The sequence below is a fragment of the Dama dama genome, chromosome 4, assembly GCF_033118175.1.
Source record: "Dama dama isolate Ldn47 chromosome 4, ASM3311817v1, whole genome shotgun sequence".
Taxonomy (NCBI): domain Eukaryota; kingdom Metazoa; phylum Chordata; class Mammalia; order Artiodactyla; family Cervidae; genus Dama; species Dama dama.
The window spans coordinates 17,680,541-17,693,680 of NC_083684.1; the positions used below are offsets into that span (position 1 = coordinate 17,680,541).

General features: G+C 67.4%; 1 protein-coding gene across 3 annotated transcripts in view; it reads left to right on the top strand.

Annotated features, from left to right (window-relative positions):
* The window catches only part of GSE1 (Gse1 coiled-coil protein), a 392,727-nt gene that overhangs the window by 364,150 nt on the left and 15,437 nt on the right, over positions 1 to 13,140 (top strand). For all 3 annotated transcript variants that reach the window (XM_061138322.1, XM_061138321.1, XM_061138320.1), the window contains exons 3-4: positions 1,122 to 1,340; positions 9,629 to 9,828. In XM_061138322.1, coding sequence (XP_060994305.1) covers positions 1,122 to 1,340; positions 9,629 to 9,828 — 419 coding nt within the window. The remainder of the gene's footprint in view (positions 1 to 1,121; positions 1,341 to 9,628; positions 9,829 to 13,140) is intronic.

The following is a 13,140-nucleotide window of genomic DNA, read 5'->3' on the forward strand; positions in this document are numbered from 1 at the left end:
TGCACCCCCGAGATCTCTTTGCCCACCCACCTTGCAAGGGGGGGGCATGGGGGCCGCAGCACAGCTCTCCAGGACTCGGGGTGCAGACTGTGTGTCATCGGGGCCTCAGCCTCTCCTGGCTGCCCACAGAGGGGTGGGGGCCCTGGGAGAGGCACACGTGCCCGCCATGCTGTCCTCGTGGGTGCGGCTATGTCCTCCCGGGGTCCCCAGGTGACCGCCGTTCCCTGGAGCGGTCCTCCCAGCTCTCTGCGCCTCCCCCTGCACTTAGCCCGTGGCCTGCCGCCTGTGAGGCTGTGGGCCTTGTTTGCACCCCTGGAATGTACCGGCAGGTTGGGAGCAGGGATGGGCAGGTGCCCCCGAGAGGGCAGGAGATGCTCATGCCCACCAGCCAGTGAGGAGCGTGGCCTCTGTTGATGGGTCTCACGGGGCCTGCAGGAGGACGAGCCCCCCGGGGGTGGGGAAGGCTTGCGGGGTCCCCTTGGTCAGCTCCTTGGTCAGCGTGGCCGAGCCTGGACCCCCCCCACCCCACCCCGGGGGGAGCCGTGTAGACCTGCCACTGTGCGTCTTCAGTGTCTCGGGGGAGCTCTGCGCCCAGCCGACCGCCGTGGGGGCCTCAGCTGGCTGTGTCCTCTGCCCACTTCTCACCTCCAGGGAGCCTTTTCGGTGCAGACCCGCTTTGTCCCCCGGGGCCTTTGGGGTTCAAGGAGCGACGGCAGCCGCACATGAGGGCCCAGTCAACCCGCGAGGGATGGTCCCGGGTCCCCGTGGCCTGCCTGAGTGCGAGCCTGTCTCCTCCTCTGGGAGGAGGGAGGTTGTGCGCCATCATCCGTCTGGGAGACGTGCTGGAGGCCCTGCCTGTCCTCCGGGGGGTCCCCGCTCTGACCCTCTCCTTTCCATTGGTCTTCCTCTCTTTCTTGCAAGAATACTGGCCCAGGGTCCTGGGCCACATGGTTCTTTGGTTGTGGAGCGGAGAGGGACGCCGGGCTGGCGGCCCCCCTCGCTCCGCAGTGCTGGCTCTGCCCTGCTTCGCCTGCCCCCCGCCCCGCATGCCTGGCCGGCGCCTGCTCTGGTGCTGGGCCCTCTGCTCTCGGGTGACTCTGGTTCTTCTCTTCCTGTTTCAGGCATGAGCCATGAGCCCAAGTCCCCTTCGCTAGGGATGCTCTCCACCGCGACCAGGACCACTGCCACCGTCAGCCCCCTCACCCCCTCGCCGCTCAATGGCGCCCTGGTGCCCAGCGGCAGCCCCGCCTCCAGCAGCGCGCTGTCGGCCCAGGCCGCACCTTCCTCCAGCTTCGCCGCCGCCCTGCGCAAGCTCGCCAAACAGGCGGAGGAGCCCAGAGGTAAGAGGCGCGCCCACCCCGGGCAGCCGGCCGAGGGCGGGGAGAGCGCGGTCCCTCCCGGTCCCCGGGGCTCTGGGCACAGGGCCGTCCATCTATCCGTCTGCCCATGGGCTTGCACACCGAGCACCCACTCTGGCCAATCTTCCTCCTGCTGCTGCTTCACGGCAGGGACGCGCTTTCGGACCCCTGCCTGGCTGCTGAGCCCCACTGTCTGCGCTGTCTGCTGCCTTTCTTTGCTCCAGGAGCCGCCGAGGGGGCCCTCCGCTGACAGCAGTGGGCGTGGGGGTGGTTTGCAGGTGTGATACCCCTTTTAGAGCCCCCGGCCTGCTCCGGGGCCTCTTCCCAGGAGGCGTGTGTCCTGGCATGTTCCTGAGTTGGGGGCACAGCTCACCCACCACTGCTATCCTCCCTGCCCTGGCTCCCAGGCAGGGGTCTTGTGGCATGGACAGGTGTCCCCCAGGGGTCTGGAGCCCTGACTCCTCCTGTCACTGGGGCAGCAATGTGCTGTGTGGCTTTTGGCAAACGCTGGTCCTCTCTGAGCGTCAGCCTTCTCGTGCATACAACTCTGGCTGCAGTCCCTTCCAGGGTGACTGTTGGGCTGTGTTAGTTTGGGTCGGAGGCCACCGGCTGCATGAGTGGGTGGCGGGCAGTTTGCACCAGAGCTGCCAGGAGGCCTGGGCCTCTACGGATTCCATTGTGGGCCTCTCAGATACCCTTTAGCTGCCCTGCTCGGGGGCAGGGGGTTCGACCTCCCGGGTAGAGGAAGCGGGGACCCTGGGTGCCTCTGCCTGCCATCTGCCTCTCCCCAAATGTCCAGGGCTTGCTGTTGCGTGCTCCAGGGCCCTCTGGGCACCTGGAGAACACAGGTCTATCTGTATCGACTCTGGGGTCTTCAGCACAGCAGGGCGGACGCTTGCTATGACGGGGGTGCGGCGGGCGTCTGCTGATGTCTGACTCCGACTTGTCCGCACCCCTTTTCTGCTCACGTGGCTGGGCAGAGGAGGGAGCGGGGTAGACCAGAATCCCGAGGCAGGTGGCTCTGGGCCCAGGAGCCAAGGCTGTTGGGCCTGGTTTCTGCGTTGCCGGGGGTCGCCTCACGGCCGGTGTCCACCCTGGGGAGGAGCGGGCACAATGGCTCCAGCCCTGACCTGGGGTCTCTTCTGAGTGGACGAGGAGGACCCCGGGCAGTTTGCCCGGTGGCTCCCTGCTCTGGTGTCGTCCTCCGTCGTGTTCCAGGAGGGCAGAGAGACGGGGCCGGCACGGCGTCCACGGACAGCTGTCAGCAGGTCGGGAACACCAGGTCCCTCTGGCTGTCACCCCCGACCCGGGTGTCAGGGCTTAAGCCAACATCCATGTCCACGCATGGGCAGCTGGGCCTGTCTTGGGGTGACACCCCCTACCCCACTGTCTGCAGAGGACAAGGCTCCCGCGGGGGCCCCGGGTGCGGGGCGAGCCTGGCCTCGGTGGCCTTTGTCTCCTCTCTGCTGGCCCCAACATCCAGCTCGGATGGCGGGCCAGTGGGCAGCCCATGTGCCAGAGGCTGTCGGGCCTCACTGGCCGGGAACACTGTGCTGCGGGGGGCCCGCTCCCCTCGGCTGCAGTCCAGGTGTTCCCATGACGCCCTGGGAAGGGTGCCCGAGGACTTTGTGACGGAGGGCTGGGGCGGGCCGGGCCATGCAGGTCTGTGCTCAGGCTGTCTCCGGAGCATGGCGTCCGATGCTGGATGAGCTGAGGCGTCCCCATCACCTGAGTGAGGAAACCTGGGACCTGAGGAGCTCGGGGTCTGGACCCCGGGCTGCCCTGATGCTTGGTGTAGTTCCGCTGTGCGTGCTGGGCACCGTGACCTTGTTTCTGGCTCACGGGGCCACAGGCCAAGTCTGTGCATTTAAAGCTACGGTGATGAGCTGGACGTGCGACGCTCCATCTGGGCAACCCCAGTGGGGCTTTTGCTTTGAAGAGCTGAGCCCTGTCACTCTCTGGAGTCGCCTCCGGCCACATCCCCAGGCCTGGTCCCCATTTTTCTTTTCTCACGGAGTCGCCCCAGCTCTGCTGGGCCATCCCCCGTCTGTAGAATGGGCTAGCAGCCCGGCGGTCACCCAGTGTGCAGGAGGGCAGGAGGCTGAGGCCCCGCGAGGTCACGTAAGGAGCCTGGGGTCACAGAGCTGCTGAGGACGCGTGTGGTGTCCCTTGCTGCTGCTGCCTGGGCCTTTCCACGTGGACCTGGAGGCCCCGGGCTTAGGACGGCAAAAGCCTGAGCACGGCCCTGGCGGGGAGGGGCGGGCGTCCTACAGTGGTGCAGGGAGCATGTAAGGGTCTTGGCTGTCAGCCTCTGGGAGCCTGGGGGGCTCTGGGAGCACGAGGGGTGGCTGGCTGCCCCAGGCCCCCTGTCTCTCCACCGGGAACCAGAACAGCCAAGGGGGACACTTGGTGATTTGGGGCGGGATTTGGGGCGGGGGGGCTCAATTTTTTTCTCCTTGTAAATATTCTATAAAATTCATTTCTAAAAGGACACAGTTCAGCAGGTTGTCACACGTTCAGAGTTGTGCGACTATCACTTTCTAAAAATTTATTAATTTGTGCAAGTTCCTGGCCACCCTGGGTCTTGGTTGCTGCGCGCGGGCTTTCTCTAGCTGTGACGAGTGGGAGCTGCTCTTGGTTGCGATGCACGGGCTTCTCACTGCTGTGGTGTCTCCAGCTGCAGAACGCAGGGCTCTGGGGCACGTGGATTTCAGTTGCTCCCCGGCTTGTGGGGTCTTCCCAGGCCAGGGATCGAGACCGGGTCACCTGCATTGGCAGGCAGAATCTTAACCCCCGGACCACCAGGGAAGTCCCAGCCATCACTCTTAGTTATAGAATGTTTTGTCCTCCCTGAAAGAAGCCCGCCCCCCATGCCCTCCCCCAGCTCTGGCAGCCCCGATCTGCAGCCTGGCCGCCTGTGGGCACGCACGGTCCCGCCGCTGGCTGTCCGCTTGGCGCGCCCCCGGGTCTCGTGGCTTCCCGCGGCCGGTTGGCACGGCACTGCTGGGTGTGCGGAGCTCACCCAGTGAGGGCGCTCCCGTCCTGAACCGGGGCAGTGACTGTTCATCGAGCACCCGCTCTGTGCCGGCAGCCTCTTGCTGCGAGAGTGGCCTCTGTTCTGCGACCACCTCTCCGCCGGACCTGGCCGCGCTTCAGGCTTGGCTGGCGTCCCGACTCACAGGCCGTGGAGCCGAGATGGAAACCACAGTCCCTTCCTGACACCGCCACGTCCGTGTCCGCCTTCCCAGAGACGGCCCGGCACGGCCTCCACTTCGGCCGTCCCTTGAAGGCCCCCTGTGCCCGCAGGGTGCCCCCGGGGGGACCGTCCCGCCCCCAAGGGTGCAGCGACCCCCCCCACCTTGCCGCCAGGCCCTTCTTCGTCACCTTGTGCTCCCCGGGTGCTGGCCGTGGCCCTGGGCGCCCCCCGCTCCCTGCAACCCTCTCCTCCGCCCCCCCGGAGCATCTCGTTCTGAGAGCCGTGGCCCAGCTCTCCCATCCGCTTCCCGGGCCGATGTCTTTCCTCACGTCATGTCTTCAGGGTGCAGTTTAAAAATTCGGCGCAGAGCAAGTAATCCGCCTGCCTCGTTTGCTCTGTCCCCAGAGAGCTCGTGAGCGGGAGGTGGCTCGCCCCGCGGGAGGTGTGTTGTCTGGTCCCCATGGGCTGGCAAGGGGCCAGGGTCTGTCCCTGGGGGGCCCCCGACGTGCTCGACCCTGTAACCCACCATGGAGGGGGGCGCCCCGTGTGGGGACACGGATGTCGGCGGGTTCTGTGTCCTTGCTGTGTGACCCAGGCCCGGCGCGCAACCTCTCTAAGCTGCTGCCTGTTCTCAGGACGAGGGTGGCGTCTGCCGTGTCGATCCTGAGGGTTCAGGAGACGAGCACGCTCGCTCCAGGCACAGTGCCTGCTGGTGACGGTGCTGGGCCACCCACACCATCACCCCACCCCCAACGCGCAGAGCCAGGGCCTCGAGGGGCCGAGCGAGGTGGGTGTGTCCATGGCTGAGGGCTGGAGACCCTGTCCCATCGGGGCGAGTGCTCCTGTCTGTGCCGACAGCCCTGGGCGTGACCAGGCCCACACAGCATGTTCTGGAAGGAACCTCAGGCTGCAGACGTGCGCCTGACCATCACCTTGGTCTGCGTGTTCCCATGGGGCCCTCGGCAGTGATGGGCAGGGGCCACCTTGCACAGGTGGGGGGAGCGGGCACCCTCGCTGGCGAGGTTGGAGGTGGGACTCTGCCCACCAGCGATGCAGCTGCCAGAGTGAGGAACGAGGTGGGTGCTCATGGTCTGCCGCCTGAAACCCGCCTCTTTCCAGGAAAACAGCAGAATGGGGTGGGGGGGGTGCAGCCCCGTCTATCTCGTTAGCAGGGGTGAGCGTGAGGGGGGCGTCCTCAGCTCCTCGCCCCCTCCTCTGCGTCTGGGCCAGGGTTCTAGGGAGAGCAAGGCCCAGGGGAAGGGGACCAAGCCCGCTCTGGAGGGGTGCCCGGCCCTGGGCCATTGGAATAAGAAGCCTCCCCAGGCCGTGACGGGGCAACAGTGTCGTCCCCCGAAGCCCCCTCTGTCTTCTTGCCCCTTGGCCCCCCTGAGCCCCCGTGGGAAGCAGCATGGACACCCACCGGTCCCCACCCCCCCGCTCTGCCGGGAAACGCGTCTTGTGTGGATGACCACACTTGCCTTTGCTGGTTGGGGTTTGGTGATGCAGTGTGCGGTCCTGGGAGCAGGCGTGTGTCGCCCCTGGTGAGGGAGAGGGCTCCTCGGAGGGCGCGGGGGCGAGGCCCAGTCTGTCCCACCACGGAGGGGCAGGCCTGCGGTGGGGAGAGCGGCTGCAGGAGGGGCCGTGGGCAGCCCTATGGCTCCCTCAGCAGGGTCTCCCTGAACCCACCGCAGGCTGGCCGTGTGCCCGCTGTCTCCAGCCTGCGGGGTCCTCACCTGTGTGTGCTTACGGCAGGAACCTGACATCCAGGGCGCACATGTGTTCGTGGCTGTGGGTCAGGATGGTCCCTGCCGGTCCTGGGTGAAGTCTGGGAGGGCTCAGCTGTGGGGGGACCCTCCGCATGGACGCTGGTCCTCACTCTGCATCCATCACAGCGCCTCCCATCCTGTCACTGCGACGCTGCCCGCACACTGCTGCCCTCGGCCCTGAGAAGCTCAGGGCACTGGAAGGCGGCCGGGGGGTCCTGTTTTAGGGACATATCACGGGTCGCTGGCCCTCCCCCCGGGGAGGAGGGGAGGGGGACAAGCTGTGAGGCTGAGGCTGGGCCCGGCCCTCTTCGCTCAGGGCTGGCCCTGGCACAGGAGCCCTGGTTTGGGGCATGCAGTTGGTGCTCTGTGATTATCCTGGTGGCAGGTCGAGGGCACGTCTGGGAGCTGACGGCCTCTGTGCTGCCGCAGAGTCGTGTTTTCAGGCCCCACTCCTGCCCCCGTGGAGGCAACTTTGGGGTCTCAGCTATTAATGACGTGAGCCCGGGCAGCCCCGGGCACTCACCTGCCAGCTCAGAGACGGAGGGGACATGGAGCGCTCCGCACGGTCACCTCGGCCGCGCACCGCGGTTAATCACGGCCGCCCTGAGCCCGGGGTCGGGGGCGCCGCCCGCTAATTGGCGGGTGCGTGGTCGGGCATCGATCTGGCTGCTGAGTGGCAGCGGCTGGCCCATCCCCCAGGGGCCAGGCTGCTAACTGCCCGTGGCCTCCAGCACCCGTCCCCCACCCGAGTCCCGCCCGCCCCCTCCTGCCTCCTCACTCACCGCCTGGTGCTTGGAAATGACGCCGGTCCCCAGAGACCTGTTGATGGTGTGGGGCACAGAGTCGGAACGGGGGCCGGGCAGCAGGTGGCCCCGAGTCCCCGCGTGCAGTGAGGCCCCAGCTCCCCTCCATCTGCCCGGCCCTGGGGGGTTGACCCCGTATCCCCGCTGGGCAGTGCAGCCTCCCCGGTGACTGCTCGGGGCGCTCGGTGCATCTGTTTTCTTTCTTTTTTGGCTCCAGAGCGCATGGGCCCACGTTCCTCCACCCACAGGGCGGCCCCGGGCACACAGGTGGCCCCCTGCCCGCTCTGTGGCTCTGTGTCCTTCCAGCCGCAGCGGGTGTGGCGGGAGGTTCGGTCAGCACTGCTGACCCGTGTCTGGGTGGACCGGGGCCCACTGCCCTGCACGGCGGGTCCCTGTGGTGGTGCGCAGACACTGCTTCACGACCTCTGCAAGCTGCCCCGCCGGGGGGTGGTTCGGGGTACGGGACTTCCCTTCATCAGCTCTCCACGCCCCAGGGCAGGCCGGGTCAGCCCACCTCCCACCACTGCCACCTTGAAGCTGGTGTCCCGGGCGGACCCCCGACCCGACAGACGCAGCTAGTTTCAGAACCTTGGAGTTTGTCCTGCGGGGGGTGGGAAGGCAGCCAATGGACCCCTGGCATCGGCCGTCCCTGGCGGCCGTGACAGCTGGCAGAGGCTGGAGCTTGCCCGACCAGTGGGTGGTGCAGTTGGGGTGGGGGGGGCGTGGCGTCCTGACCTAGGGGTGGGCCTGGTGTTGGCCTGGGTGACTCAGGGTTGCAGAACTGCTGGTGTGTGGGACATGGTTGGTTGGTCCATTTGGAGAATCAGGTCACACCTCAGGGGCAACAGCCTTCAGGCGACCGCCCACTGGCCAGGCCCTGACAGGTGGGGGCTGGGAGCAGGGGCCCCCTGGCCCTGGCGTTGTTCTGGAGGTGACTGAGCCCTTAGCCCCGGCTCTGTCTGGACTGGTGTCTCCCGCGGGGTCGTCCTGTACAGTTGTGCAGGTCGTGCACAAGCCTAGGAAGTGCACTGAGTCGGCCACAATGGCGCACCTTCCTGGGGGCACAGCTCTGTGCCAGCCTCTGTGGGCCTCGGGGTCCAGCTGCTCTGCCTCCCGGCCCCTGCTGAGCCCACACCTGGCTGGGGGGGCCTCGGGGCAAAGAGAAGGGCCCCAAGTCAAGCGCCCTGGGCCGTAGGCCGCCCTCCTCCCCATCAGGCAGAGGTGTCACTGGGGAGGAGGAGTGTGGTTGGTTGAAGAGACGAGAGGACCAGGGTCTTGGCCTCTGGGACCAGGCAGGTTCTGCAGAGAACCCCAGGGGGAGGTATGGAAGCCGTGAGGTCCTGCTTGCAGCGGGGGCGGTGTGTACTGGCCCCGGCTTCCCTGGCCCCCTGGTTCAGGCCTCTCAGGGGCATTTTGTGGGACTGGGCGTCTCGGGACATCGGCGTAGGCTCCTGGGCCAGGTCTGCCGCCTCCGGGTGCCCGAGCTGGCCCAGCCCCCACGGGCACGGCCCCAGCTGAAGCTCTGCTGTGTTGACAGAATCAGGGGAGTCCTTCCGGGCCTGCCATAGACCCGGTCCCTGGGTGTTCTTCGTGGCTCACAGGTTCGGGGGGTCTGTGTGTGATGGGCACCATGTGTGCGTCTGAGGGACCTCTGACCCCCTGCTGCACGGGGCCTGGGCGTGCCTCTGGGGGTCCCCCAAACCGCAGTCTCCAGCCTCCCAGGGGCCACGCTGCCAGGATAGGCCTCAGACTAGAGACCCACCTGGGGGCGGGGGCATCAGGGGCTGAGGACAGGGGACTGGACGCACTGTCGCCCCCTCCACCCGCCACTCGAGGGAGCTGCTGCAGGCAGGCACCTTCCCATCGGGGCCCCAAGTCCTCTTGGCCCCCACGCCCTGTGCCCTCCTCGCCTGCTGCCCCTGCAACTGCCAGAGATGGAACTGCCCTGCAGGCCTGGAAGCCTCCAGCCATGCCGGCTGCCCATCCCCGCCACCCCCTCTGGGGGAGAAGCCCAGGGGTGCAGGCTAAGGGTGGGGGTTCCTTCCAGGGCGGGGGGAGGGAGTGGAAAGCAGGTCACAGCAATGGTTGCCCAACATTGTGAACATGCTGACCAGCCCGTGTGCTATAAACCCCGCGTTACAGTTCAGTTCTCAAGGTAAAATGATCTCGTTTGATGTCCTGATGATACAGGCCTCTCTCAGCCCCACCCCCAGCCAGGCCTGGCCAGCAGCGGGCCCACTGCCCCCCGCCCCCCAACAGCATCCTGTAAGCCCCCCCCGCTTGCTTTCCTGGGGCTCAGCCCCCATCCATGTTGGGGGGACCTGCTTATTCCCCTGGCTCTTCCAACCCTCTTTGGGGTAGAGATGGGGTGAACAGCCCTGGGGAGGGGTGGGCACGCCCACCTGGTCGGTAGGTCATGTCCCCCGTTCCCGCCCGGGCCCCAGGCTGGGCCGGGGCGTCTGCGGAGCACGGCCTCCACTCAGGCGCTGTGTCCTTCTCCCGCAGGGTCTTCACTGAGCAGCGAGTCGTCCCCCGTCTCCTCTCCGGCCACCAATCACAGCTCCCCGGCCAGCACACCCAAGCGCGTGCCCATGGGCCCCATCATCGTCCCCCCCGGGGGACACAGCGTCCCCAGCACGCCCCCCGTGGTGACCATCGCCCCCACCAAGACCGTCAATGGCGTCTGGAGGAGTGAGAGCCGCCAGGTGAGTGGGGGGCTGATGGGGGGTCATCTCGTGCTGAGATCTGCTTCCCTCCGAGGGAGCGAGGGACAGCAGCTGCCCAGAGGGTCTGTGTGTCAAGAGAACACTCACGGGGCTCGTGGTCTGGGGCAGGGCTCAGGACAGATTTGCTGTGGGGCCGGCATCCCAGCTGTGGACGGGCTCAGTCCCTCCCGAGGCCTCTCTCCTCAGCGTGTGGACGGCCGTCCTGTCCCCGCGGCCTCACGGGCTCTTCTGTGCCTGCCTGTGTCCCGGTCTCCCCTTCTTCCAAGGACACCAGGGCCCGCCCTAGTGACCGCATGGCGCCTCGGTCACCCCTGCACACGCACCCTGTTTCCCGCACATGGTCACTTTGTGAGGTCCTAGGGGCTGGGACTCCCACAAAGGAATCTGGGGGTGGGGCACAGAATGGTGTTTGCAGATCATGAGCACTTGTAAATGCGAGCTGTTATTATTCCTGTCTGTTGCAGCCGCGTGTTCACAGCTCACCTTTACTGATACTTGTCTTAACTGTCGAGGCCTGCCCGCCCCAGGAGGCCTTTCCCACACTTGGCGGGGCTCCCTGGGTCTGCGCCCAGGTGGTGTGGCTCCTCGGGGGACTCGCCCCCGCACCCCCAGCCTGGAGGGCCCTCCTAATTAAGAACGCGGTCACTGCGCCGAGCTCTGGATGTTTCTGCCGAGTCCCCAGAGGGCCAGCGCCACTTGGAAGCACTAATTAAATCCGGAGAAAGCAGGAGGGGGGTCGGGGGACGGTGGGTCTTCGGCTCGGCCCCCAGCTCTCTGCCTTGCTGGGTCGGGTGGGGGTGGGCATCACTCAGGGTTCTGCCTGTTCTCTGCCCTGGGAGTGGGAGGGGGGCAGCCTATGTCCATAGAACGGAGAGTCCCTGAATTCCTGGAAGGAGGCCAGGACCCAGCTCGGGGTAGCCCTACCTTGACCCCCACGTGTGAGGTGCCAGACCCTTCTGGCTCATCCCTGGGCTGGGCAGGGCCCAGTAGGGCCAATCCTGGCCAGAGTGGGATGCGAACGCCCAGCTGTCCCCTGGGCCCGGTTTGAGGGAGAACCAGGGTCCGCACCACAGTCTCCTGCTCCAGGGGACCCGTTTTCCCCTAACAGTCAGCCCTGACCTCAGGGCCCAACCACCTGCCTCTCCCCTCGCCCCCGGGGCCCAGCGGTTGCTTGTCTTGCCCTGCGCCCAGCTGCTGCCCTTCCAGGCCCAGGAGCCTCCTCAACGGCCCCCTCCTGGCCATGGGCCCCTTCCCCCGAGCTCAGCCCTCCTCCGAGGGTCCTCACAGCCTCGGAAGTACCAAGTGACCCCGAGAAAGGGCTGTGGGGGCCTAGCTCCAGCGGCTTAGCGTGCGGTGGCCGGTGAGCGTGACACAGGCGCCCCGGGGAGGCGGGCCGGGGGCTGGGGAGCGGGGAGGGATGGGCCAGCTGGCACAGAGGCTCGGTGGAGGGTGTAATCCTCCGGTGGGGGGGGTGGGGGACAGGAGGGGGAGTCGTTTCCCAGCGGGGAAGCTTGGGGGGCGCTCTGCATGGGGGTCGCCGGCATTTCCCAGTGGTGGGAGCAGCGTGGGGACAGATGAAATGACAAATGGTCTGTTTTAGAGCTAACAGGGCGTGTCTGCCCGTCTGCCTGGTGGAAGCCTCTCTAATCACCAGAGAATGGAGGGTCCCCCCTCCCCGTCCTCACTCTGTCTGCAGCTGCGCCCGCGACCGCCACTCAGCGGGGAGAGCCGCCCGCAGGTGCTCCCAGGGCGGCAGCTGGGGCTCCTGGGCACGGCCCCCTGACCTCCTGCCCAGGTGCCCATCGCGAGCTTGTCGGGGCTCCAAGCAGGCGGGGGGCGCATGGGTCTGGCCCACCGGACCCCCTGCCCACTGGCCGCCGCCCCCCAGCTTTTCCCGCCCAGGATGGTGCCATCTGGCCCCGCCGCCTTCGAGCCGGGCTTTGTCCTGCCGCGGGCTGATGGGGCTGACCCGCCTGGGGCTGGTGCACCTGGGGCCTCGCTCTGCCATCTGGTCCAGCAAACGGGGCCGGGAGTGGCCTTAGCTCCTGTCCAGGCTGTACGCACGGGTCCCCTGCGAGGCCTCCACCATCTGGGGCTGCCAGCCCAGAGGCAGCATCCGGGTCCCCTCGCTGTGGGGCCCAGTGTTTCCCGGGGGCTGCCCTGTACCTCGGGGGCCTCAGGCTCCAGCCGCTGCGTCCCCGCCCAGGTAGCAACCCCCCCCACCCCCGGTCAGTCCAGCACAGGGCCCCGGAGCAGCAGGGTTTAAGGCCTTCACCCCATTTGTGACGGCCGGGCCCCATGCCAGTGGAGGGGGGTGCACCTGCGCGTGCAGGACCCGCCTCTTGTGCACGTCCGACGTGCACAAGAGGGGGGGGTTGCCCTGTCCAGGGCCTTGGAGACCAGGGGGAGTGCCAGCTCCCTGCCCTGACCTGCGAGGGCTCACCCTTGACGCCCCCAGCCTGGTGAACCCCCCCGGGAAAGGGGGAGTCGGAGCCCACGTGCGGCCCTAGTCACAGCGGGGCCAGCGGCCCGTCTCCTGTGGTGAACGCCGCTGCCCTCCCTGTCTTCCGGGGCCTGGGAGGTGCCGCGGACGCCCGCCCAGGTGTTCCGTAGACATGATGACGGGTGGGCCCCTCTTCTGTGGGGGCTGTGTGGTCCGTCCCATGCCCCCCACGCAGGGAACGCGGCGACCTGAGGCTCTGCGGCCCCCGTCTCCTGACCCGATGGGGAAAACGCCAGGCAGACAGGGGAGGGTGTCTCCCTGACCCTTCGCTCTGGGGCGGACAGACCTGGGCCTACGTCCTGCTCTCCTGTCGCTGCCCAGGGTGACTGGGCCAGGCCTGATGCCAGGTGAGGGGGACACCATGCGACAGAGCCTGTCCATGGCCTGCCTGCCTAGAGCTGGACACTCCTGCAGGTGGACCTGCAGGACGTTCCTCCATGCGGCCGGGGCTGGTGGGGGCCACCTCCTCCCACTTCCTGCCTCCAGTGAGCCCCTTCTGGTTTCCTGGGGTCTCCCTGCTGAGCCCTCTAGGCCCCAGGCCCCTCTGTTGGTCAGGAGTCTGGGCAGGCGGGCCCACAGCCCCCACCAGTGTGCAGAGGTCCCCAGGCAGGTCTGGCCCCACAGCTGCTTGCTCTGGCCAGAGCCAGGGCCGCCCAGGGTCTGTCTGGCAGTAGGCACAGTCTGGCCTCTTTGGCCCTGGGCAGCGCCAGCTGCTCAGCCACATCTTCCAGGGGCACCGAGGCCCAGTGATCTGTGAGGCAGGCCGGCAGCTGCCACCTGGGCCCCTG